Below are 21,072 nucleotides of genomic sequence, written 5' to 3' on the forward strand. Positions count from 1 at the left end.
ATTGAATTGGCTCAGCTCTGTAAACAAAACTGGTTAGAAAATTATACTTGCTAAAGGTGACACTCATTGAAATTAGAGCTGGCAGACTGCTTTTAGATGGCCCCCAAAACATGGAACAAACTGGAAACACTGCATGACTTAATGACATTGTCATCTCCCAATTGTTCATCTCCTCCCATGCACACATAAAAAAGTTACCTGACCTGTAGAACTAGTGTTCTAGTCGGTCACACCTTCAAAGGCATTACTTTCACTTTAGTTTTGAATCGTACTTTTTTCTTCTCTGAAACATGGGTATTGGTTTTGTTACGATATCAGAAAAATGCACTTTAACAATACATGCACACCTGTCAATAGCATCCTTTGAGGTTGACTGCATATACAGCTTGCCAGAGACAGAACTGCTGCTTTTGTTTCTTCTTTCAATTGATCAGACACCCAAAGTATCCTTAAAATACATCACACAAAATTAAATTCCCTGTTGAAACACTAAGGCTGCTGTAGCTTCATCACTGAAGTTGTTCAAATTTCATTTCTTCTAAGTTTAAAAAAGATCAAAATACAGTAACACTCAAAAGTTGGCTTTACAAGTGTGTTTTATGGCAAAAAAAAACCCCAACACCTGCAGTTCCTTGACAATACCCTAATCTTTTCTTCCAATTTTAACACTGAAGCTTAAAGTAAAACATTCCTCTCTTTAAGGGTATTCAGAAGTATTGAAACAAAGAAAATATACAGAGACTTTAAACATACAAAGAACAAATAACCAAAAGCCAGATTGATTCAGGGAATCAGCATTCAGACTATTGATTTACTTGAAATTTGCAAGCTACTATATGATCATTATTATTAAATTAGAGCAAGTTCAGTTTCACGTAGACTTGTCAACAGGTAGAAGTGAACTATAAATTCATACTGCATAACAACATATCCAGTATAGCTCTGTTATACTAAGTAACACACAGTCAAGAAGTAGTAGGTCGAGTTTCCACCAGTCTACCACCCTGGTATTTATCTTTGAAAATTTCCCCCATCCCCTTTTCAGCACATAAGAGGAAAAGTTATTTCTTCAGGAGGGGGGAAAAAAAAAAAAAGGCAGCAGCAAGAGAGCTCAGGATCATCAGTTCCTATAACAAAACAATGTTTCAGTCCAACAGTGTAAATTCACTGCTTGTAAGAAAAAAAATTATCTGTTACAGAAAAGCAGTCTGAGTAATTGGAGTAATCGTACCCTGCATTGCCTTGTTGCTATAGAAACTTACTTCACTGTAGCAGTTAATTGTTAATTTATATTTTTTTATTACAAAGCTCAATAAAAGTCAAATACACCACAGTAATATCTGTCCAGCAAGTCAGAATTATGTCTTTTCTGGCTACTGTTGGATTTTGCGAGCCCTACAGGAATGCCAGACATTTCTGATACAGTGTTTTTATTAAGCCCATAAGTCCATCATGTTGCAGCACATTAACAAGATATTACTAGAACAAAGCCCTAATTACTTTTGTAGTAAAAATAAGATGTAACTGGCTGTTATTCTAAGAGCCCCAGAAGAGTCCTACAGAAGTTATGTGAATAAATTATCAATCAAATGTATAACCTATGCTCCAAAACCAGAATGATGCCCACTGGTTTATGCTTTTTGTGGTCATATTTAGTAACAGACAGATGACATAACATATTTGCCTTAACTCTTGTCCTGAAGTTGTTAATTTGCAATGTGTCTTCCTTTTGGGGCTGAAGACATTTCATAACAACCCAACCAGACAAAAAGCTTACAGAACAAGAATAGGAGCACAGGCTACCAGAAAACAAATATCCAGGACCAAATCCCTAACACAGACATACTGCAGTGAACTCAGACTTCCCACAATCCCATACATACAAGTTCTAGGATATCACCTAGTCTGCAAACCAGAATCCTGCTTCAGAAGTTCTAGAGCAAAAGGCAGCATGTTCCCAATTTCAGCACTAGTTTTCCCCATAGCCTTATCTTAAAGTAAGCAAAGTATTAAGATACTTCAAGTAATAGTAAGTGCTGCCAGTACACCGGTACAGATACTATGTGGGGGGAAAAAAAACCCTTTTGCCTGTTGTTAATGACTTTCTTCAAAAATTACCACTAAAAGACTAAAAGTGTTTAATGTACCAAAATGGTCATGTAACATTGTCTTCTTCCTCAGGCTAATTTTTGTCTCAAGAGTAGGAGGGAGTGACCAGACTTTGCTATTGTCACCTACTGATCTTCTTGCAGACAGTAGTGCTGACCACTGAGTAACTGCCCACATCTCAAGCATCTTGCTAAAGGTCCTAACAGAAGCCTGTATGAGGGTGCAGAACTGAACACAGGCTACTGACAGAACACAGCCTAGCTATTAAATCATTCCTCCCATTGATATGGGCATACTAATACTATGCATGCTAGGGATTTCTGCTGTCAAAAATAATCATACCTTTAACCAGCACTGACATCAGCAGACTGTCCAAATCTAAAGTCTCCTTTATATCAACTTGTGCTGGAAGTGCCACAGCTGCAAGACATCTACTAATCAGAGGTGCTACAAATGAAGAAAGGGATCCCAAATGACTGAAGAGAAAGCACAGGAAAAGCATTTTCTAGCATCATAAGACTGGACTTCTCTGAGCACTGATCTTACTAGCATTCCTCTTTGGCTCTCTTACATACAAGCAAAGCCTGTATCAATTTAGGACTAACAAAAAACAATACACAGATCCACTAGATCAATGCCAGCCCAATACTTTTTTGCAAAAGGGGTTACCTATCGCTCAGAAGGAACAGACATGCAGGCTGCTACAGCGCAACGTAAGAGAGCGCTAAGCAAGCTGCCTCTAGACTGCTGCAGTAACTTAATTGACAACAAGCACTTTGTTACTCTTAGCAATGAGGAAAAGTATGAATCATCTTAAGCATCACTAAAGGCAGCTTCATCTGGGCATCTGAGTTGTTCAGAGCAGTTGTTTGCCCCATCTCTCTCCGATTCAAAAGTGCTAACGTGTGCCCACGCTTAACCATCCCAGTTCAGTCTAGTGCATTTTTAGAGGCTGCATTGTGGCTAAAACACAGAACTACACTTGAACAGTCACTTCACTGGCACAGAGTCTATTCTGCCAACACTGTTAGAAGGTTGGAAACTTCCATCTAGGACAAGCATCTTAAAACTTTGCAGGTGTTTGCTGACTACATGACACAAAGCCCTAAGTTATTCTGTACAAGGGACAATAGTTTCACTGCTGAAGGCAAGAAAGGCAGGCCATCCCCATGTTTTAAACTGATGTGAACGTAACTGGACAGTTTTCCTTTAGAGGGGACAGAGCATAAGTTCACATTCTGAAGTAATGGCAACATTTTGCTAGAAGTCACCTGTTGAGATATGTAGCTGATGCTATTAAACAGGAATTATTCCCTAGTCAACCCATGCATCTTTCTTTTACAAGCCCCGCTCTGTATTTCTGAACGTCTTATTTGGCAAAAAACTCCTCTTGGATCAATACATCACATTGAATAGGCACACTTAAAAAAAAATTATTTGGTTATTTATAAGCAATAGAGTAGTAATTTGAACTGATACATACTGACACATGCATGATGGGCTATAAGACAGGTTAAGAAATACTGCATTCAGCAGTATACGTGGTATCAAACTTCAAAAGTGGTATTGCTTAACCATGCTACTATTCCTGCCTTCATAAATTATTTTTTAAAGACAGATCCTCTTGACACCGTAAGTGCAAGCAGGTAGCTACTGAAGGTCTCTGGCCCACTCTCCTCTTAAAAAGGAAAAAAAAAAACCCAAACCAAAAAAACCCAAACCACAAACCAAATAAATATTAAACAAACAAAAAAAGCTCTAGAAATACTTTTGTTTAAAAAGGAAGTCTGAAAAATAAATCAAACTGTTTGCTATATAGATCCTAGTAGGAAAGGTGGAAATCTAAAGGAAAATGCAGACTAAGCCTCTATCTATGGCTTCACAATACAGTATTAAAGTTGATTTTAGAGGTAGTATTTCAGACCACTAAATTATGCAAATCCAAACATCTAAACTATAATTTAAAATCTTATGAACATGATACAAAAGAGAAATCATTGCATAACTCTTTCTCTATAATACTGAGGACAGTAACTAATAGAAAACCAGAAAAGTCAAGACAACAAGAAAAATACAACAACTGCCAAAATTTCATTTTAATGATAGCTTCAAACTTGTATCAGGGTCATGCTCCAATATCCACCTCAAATCTAAAGAAAATCTGCACAACTTTTGTAAAAGTCTTAGTTACAAGAACTGTGACCAAAAAAAAAAAAAAATCCTCAGAAATAAATTGCCATAGTTAAAATATGACAGGACTATGACTTGTAGGATTACATATTTGTTATGGTTACAATTGTAAGTCAGTAAGAGAAGACATTTATGTTACTCAGATTTACTGAGTTATCCTTGTGACTGTGCAGGCTCAAGTGTCCTTAAGGCATAGTTCCAATAGTTTAGCTCACCAGACTTGTGGATTTTTAACAGATAGTTTCAATATATATTGGCATCCATTCAGTCTCCTGTTGTCACTGCTCCCTTCTTTAGTTGAAAGGAAGCATTAAAGTCATAAACTGGAGTCCTCTCAAAGTTTTATGTAGTATCACTTTCCTGACAAAATGTATGTAAACTTCCTGTAAGATAAGAAGAATTACTTTTTTTTTATTCCTAGGAGCCTTGGGATAATGAAGTCTGTTCATAACATCTAATGTTTTCTCACTATTCCAGGGCATTTTTAAGTTAAAGTTTTTGCTTAGACTAGCATTTAGTTTAATACGGCACTTCACATTCTCTAGGTGTACAAAAGTTAGGCATTATTAAACAAAGCGCTGCTTAATACAGCCATCTTCCAAACCCACACAGAGTTAAAAATAAAAAATAATTTTAAAAAATTATAAGCATTATTTCTTTGACCATTACAGCCACATGAGAACCTTATGATTAACTCATGAAATTAAAGACGAATTATAGTTGGTAAACCAAACCTAAAATCAATTTGCAGAAAGTATCTATCAGAGATCTATCATTCCATCATGAACAGCTTTACTGAATAATGCAAGAGAAAAATCCCAATGCAAGTTATGACACTGCCACTGGAAAGACTTCAATTGTAGCGGCTGGTGGTCCTGCCCACAAAAACTACAGGGCTACATCTAGTCTACCAACAGTCTGCTGAACAGAAGCCGGAACAAGCAAAAGCAGCTGCTTTAAGTTACAGGGGGCAAGAAATGGGAGGGATATAGATGCTAGAAGATGGACTGAATATACATTTGGACTTAAAAGTGGTGTGAGATAATGAAAGAAAAATACTCAATTTCTGAGAAGGACTCAAAAGAATATTATTACTTTAACTTACAGTATGGCACATTTAACATTACTGTTTAGCTTCTTTAAGCTTTCTAAGAGGACAATGGCATTATTAGGCACTACTGGTGCTAAATGGCACTGTTTCCAAATAGTAATTTGTCCAAGTGTGTCAACTCATAGTCATGACAACTGGACAGCAAGTGGCCTTTGGATACAAGTCCTTCAAAAGATAGTATTTCAGATGGTTCCCTTTAGCCAGAGAACTACAATAATACTTCAAATTAGGGTCTTAAATTTGATTCTAGAATGCCAAACAAGACAATTATGGCTTGTAGTCCTGTCAGAGATGGGTCTAGACAACATTTAATTAGAGTTTGAGGCATCTTCAATGTACACTTAACCATTGACAGTTAACTACTTAACTGTTTTGCAGACTGTCAGATGTCAAAGCATACTGCAAACTCCTTGTAATTTAAGCACATAGCACAACATTTTTGTAAATATTCTGACAAAGCTGGCCCACAAAACTCACTACAGACACAGAAGTGTTTGTTACACATGACCATTATTCACACCTGTGAAGCATTATGACTAAAATTTTGTCAATTTGCAAAACAGTAAGTGCCACAATTAATGGTTTTACACTAATTTAAATTCCCCCAACTGAATTCATGTAAGTGCAATATTACTACAATTAAACTTCAATATGAAACAAAAAAAACCACCAAATTATATCTGTAGTGGAAAAAAAAAAACAACCCACCCACCAAACAAGCAAACAACCACACGCACAAAAATTCACTGCCTATGAAATACTGCATATCAATTTGGGGATTTGGCCAGCATAGCCTAGTATTCACTCTCAAACATGCCAGCCAAACAGGCAGCTACAGATAAATGAACTATTACCTCCGAGAGCAGTCCTTCAGAGGATATACTGCAATCGCTTACTGAAGTCAAACAGTTGTGATACAGGCTTGAAGCACAGACTAGGAGAAGTAAAAGCACTACAGACTAATGCCGCTATCTACAACTCAGAAGTAGCCCCCAGATAATAGTCTTGCAAGCTCCATCAAGTGCAGATATTTCATTCTCTTCCACAGCAAGAAACATTTAAGAGTGTAACAGTGACATTTTAAAGCAGCCATTTAGTCTTTAAAGCAGCGTTTTAGTCTTTCCTCTTACTCAAGCCAGTCCTAGTTGCTCTATATAAGCCTCACAACAAAGTTAAACACTTAAATCTACCTATATTTCTGTAATCTACACTAGCTCTTCACTATTTCCTTCAGAAGCATCATTGAAAGAAAGGGATTACCAAAAAAACCCACCCTGCAGAAAACTCTACAGGAACGTTTGGTAACATGTCCTGTCCGTCCTTAGTACAGCCCAGCTAGAATTAAGAAAGGAAACATCTATCTCCATCATAAAACTCAAGGTGGTAAGTATATCCATCCATTAAACACTTGAAACGAATTCCCAAGAGACTTTCAAATACCTTCACAAGCAGAGATCAACAGGTAAAGTACTACTGATCTAGCCACAAGACCTCCCTCCACAGGACTGGCAAATACAGTCCCAACATAACAACTACCATCTACAAGACAGAGAAGAAAAAACTCATCAGGAAATTAACAGAATTCTTGAAAAAAAGAAATCTACAACACCCTTTTGAAGAGAAACAAAACAGATTTAGAGAGTGTCACATCCAGCACACCCAAGAAACGTGGACTACACAAATTCCTCCAGCACAGAAAAAGGGTATCTTCCCAGTTGCAGGACGGCACCAGATAACTTTGAGAAAAGGTCTGCTGTCTATATTGTGGTACACCAGCAATCTGTCATCTCTTTGACAACAAAAGTGATGTTTCATTCTGGTATAAATAAAATTTTAAATGCAGAACATTTTGTAGTAGAATTCAACAGTCATAGTAGTAATATAATATGTGTATTACCAGTAATATACCATACTTTCTTTGGTATCAAAACCACAAACAAATCACACTGTAAGCACCTAGACAAAGGGGGGGGAAAAAAGCACACAAAGTAAAGTTGCCAAAAGCAAGCACCAAACGAATCTCATTGTCTTCTGAAAAAGTAACTGGACTAGAGAAAAAGGTCAGCAGCAAATGCAATGCATTAAGTTCTGTGAGATACTTTCCTTAATGGAAGAGAGTACACATCAAATTTGTGAATGACATCAAGATCGGAAGGATTTTTTGCAGTATGCAGCACAGAACTGGAAATAAAAACACTCTCCAATGAACTTAATAGAACAAAATTCAATGAAAACACTACGTGGCATTTATAAACAACAAGAAAATCAAAACATGGAGAAAAACAGCAATATGGTAAGAAACAATCCAAGTCAGTCAACACTATGAGAATGATTTTAAAATGTCAATATTATTCAATATGTTAGTAAGAATATTAGAAGACAGACACAGCAGGCAATAATTCTCACTTACTCTGCACTGAAGGCAGAGTGGAAGTACTATATCTAGTTTAGGTACCACAAATGCAAGCTAACAGAAGCCAATACAGAGGAGAGCAATCAAACATTTGGAAGTCATGATCTGAGAAGAAAGGTTAAAAGAACTACATTTATTTACCTTAGGAAAAATGAGGGGAAAAATTAACAAGTTTTCAAATATGTAAAAGCTAAAGGCAACAGTCAACTGTTCTCTATGGCCACAGTAAATAACAGCATTCAGCCTGGGGTTTGGGTTGGTTTTTTTTTTCGTTGAACAAGAAGTTTAGCTACATATTGGGGCAGGGGGGAGGAAAAAAAACTGAGCACCAAAACAAGTTATTTAGGAATAACTTTTTTTTTTTTGTGGAATTCTTGTTACTGCAAGTTTAAGAACTGGTCACGAAGATGTACGTATACTTCCCTTTGCTTCAGAGCAAGAGTATCTTCAAAGATCCTTACAAATCTCAGCATTTTTACAGCTCATATATGCTATTAAAACACACACCTTTTTCAAAGGCCTGACACAGCTTAGTGATCTCTAAGTATACAGTAATACAAACTCACCTTCCCACCACTTCTTGAGAAAACTTGATCTTTCTCTCTACAGATTCCAGCTTCCAACCCAGAACTCTCATATACTACTCTTCCCAGAGCAATTTATTAAGCACAGTGACAAATGCCACCCATTACCATTCTGTCATTTTGACAAGATCCTAGAGGAACAGTCTATAGAATGAAAGTCACCACCAAGGATAACAATTCTCAGCTGGACAACAAAGACTCCAGTATCAAGCCAGACATAAAAAAGGTAATTTAGAGAACTGCAAAGGAAGGAATCCTACACATCGTCAGTATTTTTACTGATAACCAGGGACTGCCAGTATGCTAACTCTTAATAAAAGAAGTTGAGATACGAAATCACTTTCATCTTAGTACAAATATAATTACTTCTAAGCCACTTGCTCAACATAAGGTTAAAAAGACAGTCAAGAGATTCTGCCTTCCATGCCTCTGCCACCTACATATGTTTCTACTCCAACAGCATTACAACATACTATAATATTCTCATTATTGACAGACTGCTGCTTTAGGTAGCTGCAGGTAAAAAGTAGAACTAAAGACAAAGCCTCTTTTTCTGAGAAAGAAGTTCCAAAAAAAGAAACAACCAACGTTAGGAAAGTCTGTCATACGTTAACACAGACAGTAGATAGCCAGGATTTAAATACAATGCAAAAAGTTTAACATAAGGTAATAAGCTAAACTACACATTCAAATTTCGTAACCTCCCAATATGTTACATAAAAACTAAGACTGTGCACCATGCAACACTATGGCTAATACGTACCTGTATATGACTGTATTGCAGTGACAGTTGCAGACTAACTTGCCCAGAAACCTTTACAACATACAGAGAATAATAAATTATCATATACACAATTCCTTAAAGGAAAATACACTAGCTTCCTAGTAGAAAGGAAAACAGATTTGATAGTTAATGTCAGCAGCAATCTAGAAAGCCTTGTTTTGTCAATGGTTCCTAAGGCAAGGAAGAAGAGATAGCTCTCTCCTTTTCTAGCCTAATGAATCAACTAATAAGTCATTTTGCAAAGCTAGCCACAAACCATATTTGAGTAGCCCAAGACTGTCTCATAAGCAAGAATCAAGTAACATCCCTCACTCCTGATTTGGGGCTGCAGGAAAAGGCAACCCATCCAAAGCATTAATGCATCCCTGTTTAAGCAATAAATTTTGAACTATTACCTTATAAGCCTACTCCATGAAGAAGCAAATGCCTAAAATAATAGAAAAGGCTTCCTTTAACACCTTTAACTCTCTTAATCAAAATTAAGTCAACAATCCCCCAAGAACAGATCACTCTGAATCTGACTTAAGGCTAAAGTAAAGGCTTTATTCAGGAGAGGTCTCGTAAGGCAGTGGATCTGATCTGACAGCCCAGGCCATTGAAGGGGGTAGCTTTGTTCCTTCCCCACCTCGCACCACCACCCCTTTCTTTGCTCTCACTGTGCCTGCTAATATCCGACCCCAAGATGAGACAGTTCAACTCACCAAATGAAGAGAAAATCTGCCCAGAAAAACAGCAAGTACTTTGCTGCTGGTTTAGCAAGCTGAACTAGCTCAACCAGAGGTTGAGCACTGCCAAAGACAGCAAGGAGATAGGAGTGCACTGCGAAGAGGATACTAATACTGCTAGACCATCATTTTCAGCTGTCACTAGATCAGTTGTGTTCACGAAAATTTACCCCTTCTATTTAACAAGAGATCACTGTACACATCTAACCTTAAAGCCAAAGTTAAGGAAGACTGAAAGGGAAAGCCCACTGACACTCAGTGCAGTTGAGAATAATTATATACTTACATAAGTAAAGCAACCACATCTCATTCCATCACAGTTTTATTTCTCCTTACTAAACTATAGGTTCATTTCTTTTTTCAGTGGATCCAAATCAGAAAGCAGCAGTTTTCTGGAAGCCTGCGTTGCCTTATTAACACAAAGAGAGCTGCATAAGTTTCATTATAAAAACAACAATGCACTGGCTCATAATTAATGTGCTTTCTATGACATAGAAAACATGAAAACATGGTAACATGTTTCATGGTAATGGTAAAGTTTAATGGTAACATGGAAACATAAAACAGTAAAAACTCAGCTTCCTTTTTAAAGTTGTGAAGAACAAAGTTGGAAGATAATACCTTTTTCCTTCAAAAAGTCTCTAAAGGCAGCTTGAAATGCTGCCCAAAACTCTCTCTTGTCTCTCTACCAAACTATTATCATTGTCTATTAGTACTCCAATCTCCACATCACTGTCCTGGACACTAGATGTAACTTTTCAACCAAGTTTCTTGGAAGAAGGATCAAGGTTAAAGAAACATCCCTGGAAACATTTTTTTCTTTATATAGGTTAAATATCCTAAACAGAACACATAGATTAGCAGCCTACTTAAAAAGATGACTTACAAACTAGATATAGCAGATGCAATGTATTTAGGATTTAAGGGAAACTAAAAGAAGAAAGCGTCATTGATTTCAAGAAATATCCTTTCAAGTGGTATCTTTGACTCAATATCACATTGTTTACTCTTAAGTATCATTCATGGCTTAACTATGACTCTTACTTGATGTGTACTGATCTGCAATGGATTACCAATGCAAGAATTCTCTCAGAATCTAACAGACAGGGTTACTTAAAATAAAGTCCTGGTGGCTCTTTCACTCATTTTAGTAAAAATATAGCATTTTCCTAGCAAGAAAAGAAGCAGACCTTAAAAAAAGACAAAATCATAGCTACCTGATATATACATATAGCAAAGCTTCACTAAATTCAACTCATATTCTAATATTACTTAGCTAAAATGAAAATTATAGTCTTAAAGTAATTAGGTAATTTTTTTAAAGGGTTACTTGGATAATCATGAAATAACAGTTAAAAAAATGAAGTTATCAGCATCTGTAATATGCAGAGGATCACAAATAGTTTGGTCAACAGATAAAGTCCCTCTCCCACCCTCCTGCTCCCAAGAACAGGAAGGCAGGCAGTTTGATAGTTTGTTCAGTTTAGGCAGAATTACACAGTGTCAGTTTAGGTAACAACAGCGCTCTCACTTTTATGATAGCCACGAGATATAACTGTTGATTCTGAAAAGCTCAAATAATCAGTTGAAAGACTGTCAGCCTGTTCTTATGTCAACTTTGTACATAGACAAAACAATGACTTCCAACTGAATAGTTTCAAAATAAATTCCAAAGCAGCAAGTATTACAAGTTCAAGACAGACTATCTTCCCCGTTCTCATGTAAAGCATTTTCCTTAAGTTTGTTTCAATCTATTTCAGCTCTTCCTCTAGATTCACTTTACTGAAGTTAATGTATTATACGCATAGAATATATAGTGTATTCTAAATTGCTAACACTGTTAAAGGTCATTGAAATGAATTCTGTTCTAACAATGCGTATGTTTTACACTACTCAGAGAAAAAAGTATTTAACAATCTGACAAACTAAAATTTTCTCATTACTGTGTATCACCAGCAGCTTTTAGCATCTAAAAAAAATGTAGAGTACTCAGGTCAAAGTAATTTTTATAATTTGAAAAAGTTATTCGCTTCCCTATTTTCAATGAAGTTCCAGGCTTTACATTTTTATTTTTCAGAAGTGTGGCAAGAGATGACTAAGACAACTTGCAAGAATCACATGTGCCATTACTAAACTACATAAAGGCCTGCTCTGTAATCTATGTGAAAAAACTCTGCAGTTACTTTGTATGGAAAAAACAAACATAAGATATCAGAATCCAAACATGGTAATAATTTACAATACAGATTTTCAGAGATATTGCCGCCCGCAATACCTTGTAAATAGTAAAGACAGCAACTGCTTATAAATAGCAAATACTGTTTGATACAAAATACTCATCACATGCTTAAAGAAACTATTGCCCAAGTATTATTTAAAACATAACTAGATCATTAAAATTCATTAAAGGGTGAAACTAAAATCCATAAGCACACTTTTCCATGTAATTATACAGGACATATCAGATCTGTTAAGTCACAGTCAACAGATAACCACGCAGGCTTTATTCTCCTGTTGGTGCTTACATTTTATACAGAGGAGGAATGATATGGACATAGTAGATTCAGGTATAATTCGTTGCTCATCTACAAGCTTCCTGCACAGCCTTACATACGTCACTAGTTCTCTGTGCCTTCATCCCATGCTGAATGGTAGACTCAGAGCAGGAAGATTTCAAGGTATACACGTTATGGCAGCTGAGTCCCAAGTATGTAAGATAATGAACACCCACTTTTTGAAACATAAAATAGCAAGCTGACAATCATTATATCTGTGTTTACATATATTAGGGGTGACACACGTTCACTTGGCATGACAAATTCTGAATGCTTCTCTAAATCCCATAAAATCAAGGGCCTTAAAAAACAAGCAGAAAGGGTTTGTTCATAAATACGGTGACCCAAGAGATCAAACGCATGAACTGTTAGTCCTGCATCAAATAATGACAAGCAAAGAGTCTCTCTCAAGTGCATCAATGGTTCTTTCCTGTAAAAGCAACTTTCCCTGTGTTAGTTATCTGACATTTAAACCTCAGCTCACTGCACTGCTCCCATTTAGAAACAATCCTAAAATCAGTCCACGCTTCAAAGTCACGATAAAGGCCTAAAATTACAATGAATACTGTAGCCATTCAATCAAAGCTAGAAAGATCCTGGAAGGAGGGATTTGACACCACCATAATCACGGCAGGCATTAGTGCCCAGCAAACTCAGACCTGAAGCAGCAGGTGAAGAAGGCCCAGGGTTGCCTTGCCAATGGAAAGCCAATCCTCGTTCCTGCACGCCAAGGAGGGCCCAAGCAATCGCCACCCTCCACAGGGCCAACCCCCAGACACCTACCGTCGGCGACACCGTATTTGACGTAGCCCACTAGTACTGAGCCAGCGCCGGTCCCCTCACACAGCCCTCCAGCCCGGGCCTACGCTCCCCCTCCCCTAACCGCTACCCCACAGGCCAGTTAATCGGGAGAGCGGCTGAAGTCCCAGCCACGACCGGGCCGCAACCGAGAAGCTGCCAGACCCAAGGCCGCCGGTGGGGGGCCGAAGGAGAGGCGGCCCGGCGGGGCGGCCTCTGCCCCCCGCCCACGGCGCAGCCCCCCGCGGCGGGGCTCCCACACTCCACCGGCAGCCAGCGGACCCTCGGCGGGCGGGCGGCGCGGAGCCCCCGCCACTCGCCCCCCCAGCCCAGCGGCCGAGCCCCGGTACCTTGCGGACCCCCTTGTAGATGTAGAAGTAGAGCTCCCGGCCCACATTGAAGCAGAGCCGGTCCCCGTTGCCGCTCTGGTCGTTGACGTTGACGAAGGAAACGCGGACCGGGTTGGAGCCCTGCGAGTTGAAGGGCACCCGGTTAGGCCGGCTGTACTCCGAGTGGCTCAGCAGCTTGTACAGCCCCTCCCGGGTGGTGAACTGGGTCTTAATCTCGTTCATCTCCTTCCCTCCTCCCTCCGCCGCCATCTTGGAAAGGAGCATTCATCCTGCCCCAGTGCCCGGATGTAGCGCCACTGCGCAACCGCCGCCGCCGCCGGCGCTCGCGCGGCCCTGCGCGGAGGCGGCCACGCAAACGGCGTAAGGGGGAGGAGCGGCGGCGCCTGTTTACTGCGCGTCTGCGCACGCGCCGGGCTGCCCGCCCTTGGGTGGGCCCTCGCGGGGAAGGGGCGGGGTCTGCGGGGGGGGCGGGGCGCCGGGGGTGGGGGGCGGGGGCCGCCCGCCGCGGGGCGAAGGGGAGGGGGGGGTCGCTCAAGATGGCGGCGGTGCCGGTGGGCGAGTGTTGTGGGGGACGGGGGGGATAGGGGGGGTCGGGCTCCCGCTGGTGGGTGTGAGGAGAAGGCTTTTCGGGCCCGCAGGGACCCGTCGCCTCAGGACGTGGGGCGTCTGCCTCTGGCAGCGCGTGGGGCGCGATGGTAACCGCCACCGCCTGAGGTGCCGAGCTGGGGTCGGAGGGGTGTCAGTCAGTGCGCGCTGGGGCAGCGCCGTTTTGTAGGGGTAATGGCTCCCGGGTGAGAGCCTCCGCCACGGGGCAGCCAGAACGGGGTGCCGCCACCCTGGCTGCGTTCCTGGGCTCGTTTGCCTTGGCCCCGGCCAGCGTTGTCCCCAGGCTGCTGCCAGCGCGCCGGCCAGCTCCTGAAAGCCTGGTCGGATGGGGTTGCTGAACCCTGCTGGAAGAGTCCCGTGGGTAAGTCAGGTCAGAGACAGCAAATACAGCTCTACTTTGAGGCTTCATGTCAAGGCCACGCTGCCCCTGAAGGAGACTGTGCCACCATCCCTCCCGCTCTGCGGCAGCCTCTGAACTGCCAGCCGCAGGCACAGCCAGGCTGGGGAGTTGACCTGAAACGTTAACCTGAAAAACTGGTTGTCAGATAACTCACTTCATTGTTCCGATCGTCGTGCAACTACACAACCAGCTGTGTTGCACAGTGAACCAGATCAATGTCAGAAGGAAGTGGCATAGGGTTGGAAAGGATTGTTTTCACTGGGCAGGGAGGCAGGACTGTTTCTTTTGGCAGAGGTTTCAGCTTAAAGAGTTTGTCTAACTACAGCCTTATGATTGACTCAAGCTAATCTAAGACTGATCTCCAACTGTAAAAAAGGGCTTTGACCTCTCCTCTATCTTCAGGTACATATTTCCATTACCTCCCTTGCATCAGTTCTAGTAATCATGCAACCAAAGGGTGAGTCAGATCCACTTGAAAACTAACACGCACAAAGAAATGATGGGTTCTCAGGTAAGTAAACTGTTGATCAGCAACCAGGCTGATCCAACTCATCGCAGAATTCCTAGAGCCAAAATAAGGAAGGAGTTGGGAATGTGCAACTGGGGGAAGATAAGCAGCGCAGAGTTAGATCATCTTACATTAACAATAAAACCCACACTTTCAAGGTATGGTTTCATGCTGTAGCTGTGTCGCTCTAATGTGGCTGCTACCAAAGGGGTTGTCCTGCTCTCTTCTTTCTTGACTGTGACTATCTGCTGCTGCTGCTTCCTTTACCAGCAGCCGTGCTCATCTGGCCTCACGATGAGTCATTTCTGAAAGATAAATGGATAGAGAATTAAACTTCCTGCAAATGCGAAATGAATGGGGGGTTAAATGAAAAACACTGACTACATAAGGGAGGGGACAGGAATGCACAGCAGAGCTGGAGGGAAGCGGGACCTCCCTTTCTTTCCACTAGATCACCTCAACCACAGAAGTCCACTCAGACTCCAAGGGGTTAAAGGGATTTAGTTTCCAATCAATTTAGTTCAAAGAGATTTAGTTTGCAGCTAAATACTATCTTGCTGCTGACCATCAAAATATTAGTACAAGGTAGCTGAGAGACAGGAAACAGCCACAGACCTCCAGGTTAACTCATGCAGAATAGACTATGTATCTGAGTGTCTCAACAAGTACAGATAATCGAACTTCCAGAAGGCCAGGTATTGAAGCCTTGTTGGAAATTCTTAAGATAAAGCCAATCAATAATGACCAATAGATCTTGTTAGCTTCTTAGCCAGTCCTGCCAAATGGTATTGATGACCTCCTAAAAGCACATAAAGTAGGTGAGCAGACCTGCAATTATTTTAAGAATCGTCTCGAGAGTGGTTCTTTTATGCGGAAATTTCGTGAATGGACTTCCAGAGAGAAGATCAGAATGTTTTCAGTCACCAAAAGGAGAACAGGAAATGCAAGGATCTCTAAGTAATAATATTCAAAACAGACAAGGATTTAACAAAAAAAAATTTTTTTTAAAAGTGTTGCTCCAAGCAGGCATTTATTATGTCTTATTTATTACACACGGACAACGTTGGATAGATCACTTTGAAGAACAAAGCAGGCAACTTTGGTAGAGGGACCATGTGGAATGCAAATCATACTGGAACCACAGCAGGCCATCTGTCACTGATGGAATGAGTGTCATCCAAAGAATAAACAAAGTTAACAAGTACCTGGTTATCAGCAGTACATGATGGTGCAGAAAGTCAAAAGAATTGATGTAGTGTTTAACATTTACCAAGAAACATCAATAAAAGCTGCTGAGAGATTCCACAGAGAATCCAAGACAAATATTCATTTGAAAAACACAGCTGCAAGTCACAAGAACACTATTGTACAGCTCCATCAACAATACTCATCAAATACTTGGTTAAAGAATGGGAAAAAAGAGATTACAGAGATAAGCCCTATGAAAAAATTCTCTGTACCACTTGTAAATTCTTCTGTTTCAAGCGAACCAAAGATGATAGTTCTGAAATGATCCCATGAGTACACCCGTAGATGTGTTGTTTTGTATGCACCGCACAACCAATAAATAGAAGTCAGTCAGAATCACTGCAGTATCGTGCCTTCTCACAAATGTTTTGGCAAATTGGAAAACAGATACAAGCAAAATTCACTAACATTAATAAAATAGTGCGGTCCTTTGAGATTGATTTATGCAGAGCATAAATTGGTCCTGCAACTTTTCAGGATGTAGTATTAATAGAGCTTTTGCTGGCCATGAGGAAATCTCAGCCTTAAAACTTATGCAATACAAGTACAGTTAACAATAAAACTTTTCTCTGCTTGAATTTGAAGGCCATCTGTTACTTCTCTAAAATGCAACAACTGATATTAGTGATGCTTTTACCAGCTCTTCTGAGAAAAAAAAAAAAAAGAGGATGGTGACTACACCCATGTTCCATCATGCAAATAGTATGTATTCTAGTGTGCAGTGCCTGCTGATTATGATGCAGGAATCAGGAGACCATCTCTGCAGTGTCTGTTAACTATAGTAGGTCTGTCAAGTCTTGCTTCGACTTCTGATGCCAAAACTAATTTAGGCATTTAGTGTGTGACTGGCTTAAGAGTCAAAAGACTCAAAAGCTCTGCAATGTGTCAAATTTTAACAAATTATGAATGTGTGTGAATTAGTAACAGAGAGAGGCATACAGAGATACATAAGTGACACATCTGAACTCATCAAAAGGTTGACGCTAGTGAGAAGAATGGCATGCAAGTTCCATTTAATATGAAGAAAAAGAATTACAGTGTTGGAAATATGTTTCCAATTACTTACATGGACTTTAAAGTACATCTAACTTGCTTTCATCCTGAGAAAATATCATTTATGGCATAGTTTCATAGCTTCTTATTTGCATTAAGAATGTCTTCTCAACCACTACATACATTTAACACTAAATACATGAGATCATGCATTATGATATGTATTACAAAGTGAAAGGGTGTTATCAAGTAAGTTTCTGCTATGGTAGAATACATTGCATGTTGTTTGTATTCTCATCCCTTCTCCAGAGTAAGAGCATGTGAAACATTTTGTTTTCATAGTTGGGGAAGGTTATTACTTAAAAATAAATAGATATTTCTAAAAACAAACATTTGGATTGAAGAAGGCATGGTAAAAGAAATCTCCTTTGCAGTTGGGATTGGATGACAGTGAACTCTGTTGTGTCTTTGGAAGATTTCATTTTTCTGTTTGCAGTCAGGTCTCTCTAAGTTGTCTCCTGAACAGATTACCTTACCTCCATAGTGAAGAGCACTGTTCTTGTCAGCGACAGTTCTTATCTTGAGGCTGTAGCTGTCCTGGAAATTATGTTCTCTGAAGATAAGACTGAGATAATGAATTTAATTTAAATTTTATGGAAAGCCAGAGAGATTAGTTTGATATGCCTACAAATAGCTTGTGTTTCTAAGATGTGCTACAGCATTATGTGCTTCTCCAAACTCCCTAAATATGGGAGACATCTTATCCATGCATACAATTTTGCTGTAATCCAGCTGAGGAATGACAAACCTATGAATAAGTAAGGTCTGATTGTTGGCCAGCAGCAACAACTGTGTTTCTTACAAAACTGGAATTTGTAGACAGTGATGCTTGTCAGTGCTGCAGTGTGAGAATGTACTGCCATCAAGAAGGCCAAGACCACTCCTGCAAGTCTGCAGTAGACTCTTCTGTGTTTGTAACATAAACAACAAAAGATTCAGTATGTAAATGCTTCAAAATTATTTTCTCTTCCATCAAAATCAGCTATTTCATTCAACTGGTTTTCACTGGGAAGCTTGTGGGTATTGTGTTATAATACATGGTTATTGACAGGTGTTGCAGGTCAGCCAAGCAACCTGTAGTTGGTGTGAGCAACAGTTGGTTCACAGTCACCCATGCAAGAAAAGTGGCTGCCATTGTGTGATTTAAGACTTTCTAAGCAGAACAGGAAATAAGGAAAGCTGAGAAAGGTGTCCTTGGAAAGAATGGGCTTTAACAGCCAAGGAAAAGGAAGCATTACCAGCCTAAAACAAAGAAGTGAGTAAGTTGTAAAAGGTGACCAGAATCAAGAGCCTCTGAACATTTTGCATGTATATGCATGGATGTCTTAAATTTATCCCAAGTTCCTCAGTCTCCACCAGGTCATCTACCTAACTGATAGTGAGATCTTTCTCTGTTGCTTTGGTGTATTTCTCAAAGAGGGACTGAAAACTTGCCAGTACATTTTGCATTCCTTTATCACCTTTCTCATATGAGGCAATATTATCTCAAGCATGTTGCAGAGAGCTTCAGAAGAAGAATGGCTATCTGCTTTCTCTCCAGTCATAGGAGGAGATTCTCCATCAGTGTCATAAGTGTAATTTCAGTTCCATGGCCTGAATGACTGTCTCCAAATTGTTTTAGATGAAGCATGGAAGTTTTAGATAGATGATTTTCTAATGGGACTTTTTATGAGTTTTTCTGTGAGCTCACTGAAACACAGGAGCTTTGGATACTGCATAGCACAGGCTGTTCGTTCTGTGCTAGCTGAATGATTGCACATTTAAAGAAAGGAGAGCTTATTTCTCTGAATTATGAGCTGGCTTCATTATGGTTATTATTATGGTCATGCTCATGACTTTCGTTTGCAAGTCAGGAAGGGCATAAGTTAAATTCACAAGTCTTCACCATCCATCTGGTGTCCAGAACTTACTGATATCTAGGAACTGGAAGATTGGTGAGTGGAACTGTGTAACTGTTTAGATAAAACTTCCCAATACAATTTTTCCATCAAAGTGGGATCATTTTTCTTATAATGGGGATTTTGTCATCTACAAGACAAAGAGAGGTTGGCTGAGGAGAATGGGGATTTATTGCTATGATGCATACAGTCTTACATCATTATCATATCTACCTTACAATTTCATCACACACAAAATTTAATTAATCATAAAAAACTATCAGCTCTCAGGCTTTCAGCAGTCTAAGTGCCTGTCCAGCTGAAAGTCTTACTTCCTCCATGCCTAATGAGACTTGTTCAGTTTCTCTCTACTCTCTTTCTCCTGCTGCATATATAAAGCAAGTGATGGGATTACTAAAGAAAAGCGTGGTTTGAAGATTACCTATGTAGAGTAGGCTCTTCGGTCCCTGCTTTTCTGGTTTACCTGTAACTATCAGACTTATCCAGCTCATACAATATTACATTCTTATGCAACATATACTTATCAGTAATCATTTAATCAAGTATGCACATTAGTGTGACATTTCTTGTCTTTTGCCTCCATCTTTCTGTGACTAAGTGCTAGGTCTAACACTATGTCATTTCCCAATAGCAGTTCAGTCGGTTGAGTTAAATGCCATCTGATGTCTATTTGTTCACTGTGATTTTTATTTTCATAAGTAGCTGTAACGTGCTAAAACCAAATATAGGGTGGATACATACTAAATCTTAATGTATTTTCATCCCCTTTGATAGTAATAATGATAGAATTGCTTATTAAAGGCATGGTAGAATTTAGAGAGTGTCAGTCTGACATCTTTCACAGGCAATTGCTTCCAATTTTCAAATAGTAACTTCCCTATTCAGTGATTTGACACAGATGAGGACACTTGATAGATATACTGGCATGCAGGGATTTCCTTTTTTTTTTGAATCAGCTAACTAAAACTTTACTGTGACGTCTAAATATTTTCAGATTCTCCACATGAAACTAAATCTGGGAGATGGACTTAGTATCAATCTCTGTATCAGTGTACCATATGAAAAGGGAAAGCTGTACACATTTGTAAGCTTAAACTAATTTTACAACTTTTATTTGTAATTTTAGTTAAACATAGAAAAAAGCATAATATCTAGGGATTGAAGATAACACATACCCTTCCATTTTTATATATGTGGGTTTATAGATTTTTAGAGATTAAAAAAAAATAATAAAATAAGGAAGCCTGATGTAGCCTACTGTAGATTTCCTGAGACAGCTATTTGTTTCTGAGGTGGTAGTGAATGCTTGAATAGTTAAACGTATAATTCATAGAAAATCATTGAAACAAAGTATCTATTATAAATAATGGACTCATTGAGGGAGTAAAAAAAAAAAAAAAAAAAAGACTTTCAGAAGGTTAAAACTCCTGTGCCACATACACAAATATATATTGCTCTATACTTATCTATATATATTTGTTCAGTATGACTTCTATAGAGAATATTTATATTTGCTGTATTAGCCCCATCTGGTGAATTCTAACAGCATTGCAAACTAAACAGACTTCATGCTGAACTCTCATGTCCCAGCTCTTAGATGGGTAGTAGGGCATACACAGAGACCCATATTCCTCCCTTTGCCCACTGTAGCAATAGCACAAGCACCAAGGAGGAATCCTCATTAGTATATTATTAACATAGTTTCTAAGCTTGTCTTTTGCTTTAATGGATTAATCTTAC

At 39.4% G+C, this 21,072-nt stretch overlaps 1 protein-coding gene across 9 annotated transcripts in view; it reads right to left on the bottom strand.

The window, feature by feature from the left end:
• WDR20 (WD repeat domain 20) overlaps positions 1 to 13,933 on the bottom strand; it is a 47,630-nt gene extending 33,697 nt beyond the window's left edge. For 7 of the 9 annotated variants that reach the window (XR_012650666.1, XR_012650668.1, XR_012650667.1 and 4 more), the window contains exon 1: positions 13,620 to 13,932. Coding sequence is in view for 4 of the 9 variants with exons in the window: in XM_075029810.1 (XP_074885911.1) it covers positions 13,620 to 13,883 (264 nt within the window). In the remaining 5 variants the exon portion in view is untranslated. Of the gene's footprint in view, positions 1 to 13,619 lie in introns of all 9 variants that reach the window. The other 2 variants (XM_075029812.1, XM_075029814.1) reach the window with 1 other exon arrangement.
• Positions 13,934 to 21,072: the final 7,139 nt, after the last annotated feature.

The sequence above is a fragment of the Buteo buteo genome, chromosome 6, assembly GCF_964188355.1.
Source record: "Buteo buteo chromosome 6, bButBut1.hap1.1, whole genome shotgun sequence".
Taxonomy (NCBI): Eukaryota; Metazoa; Chordata; class Aves; order Accipitriformes; family Accipitridae; genus Buteo; species Buteo buteo.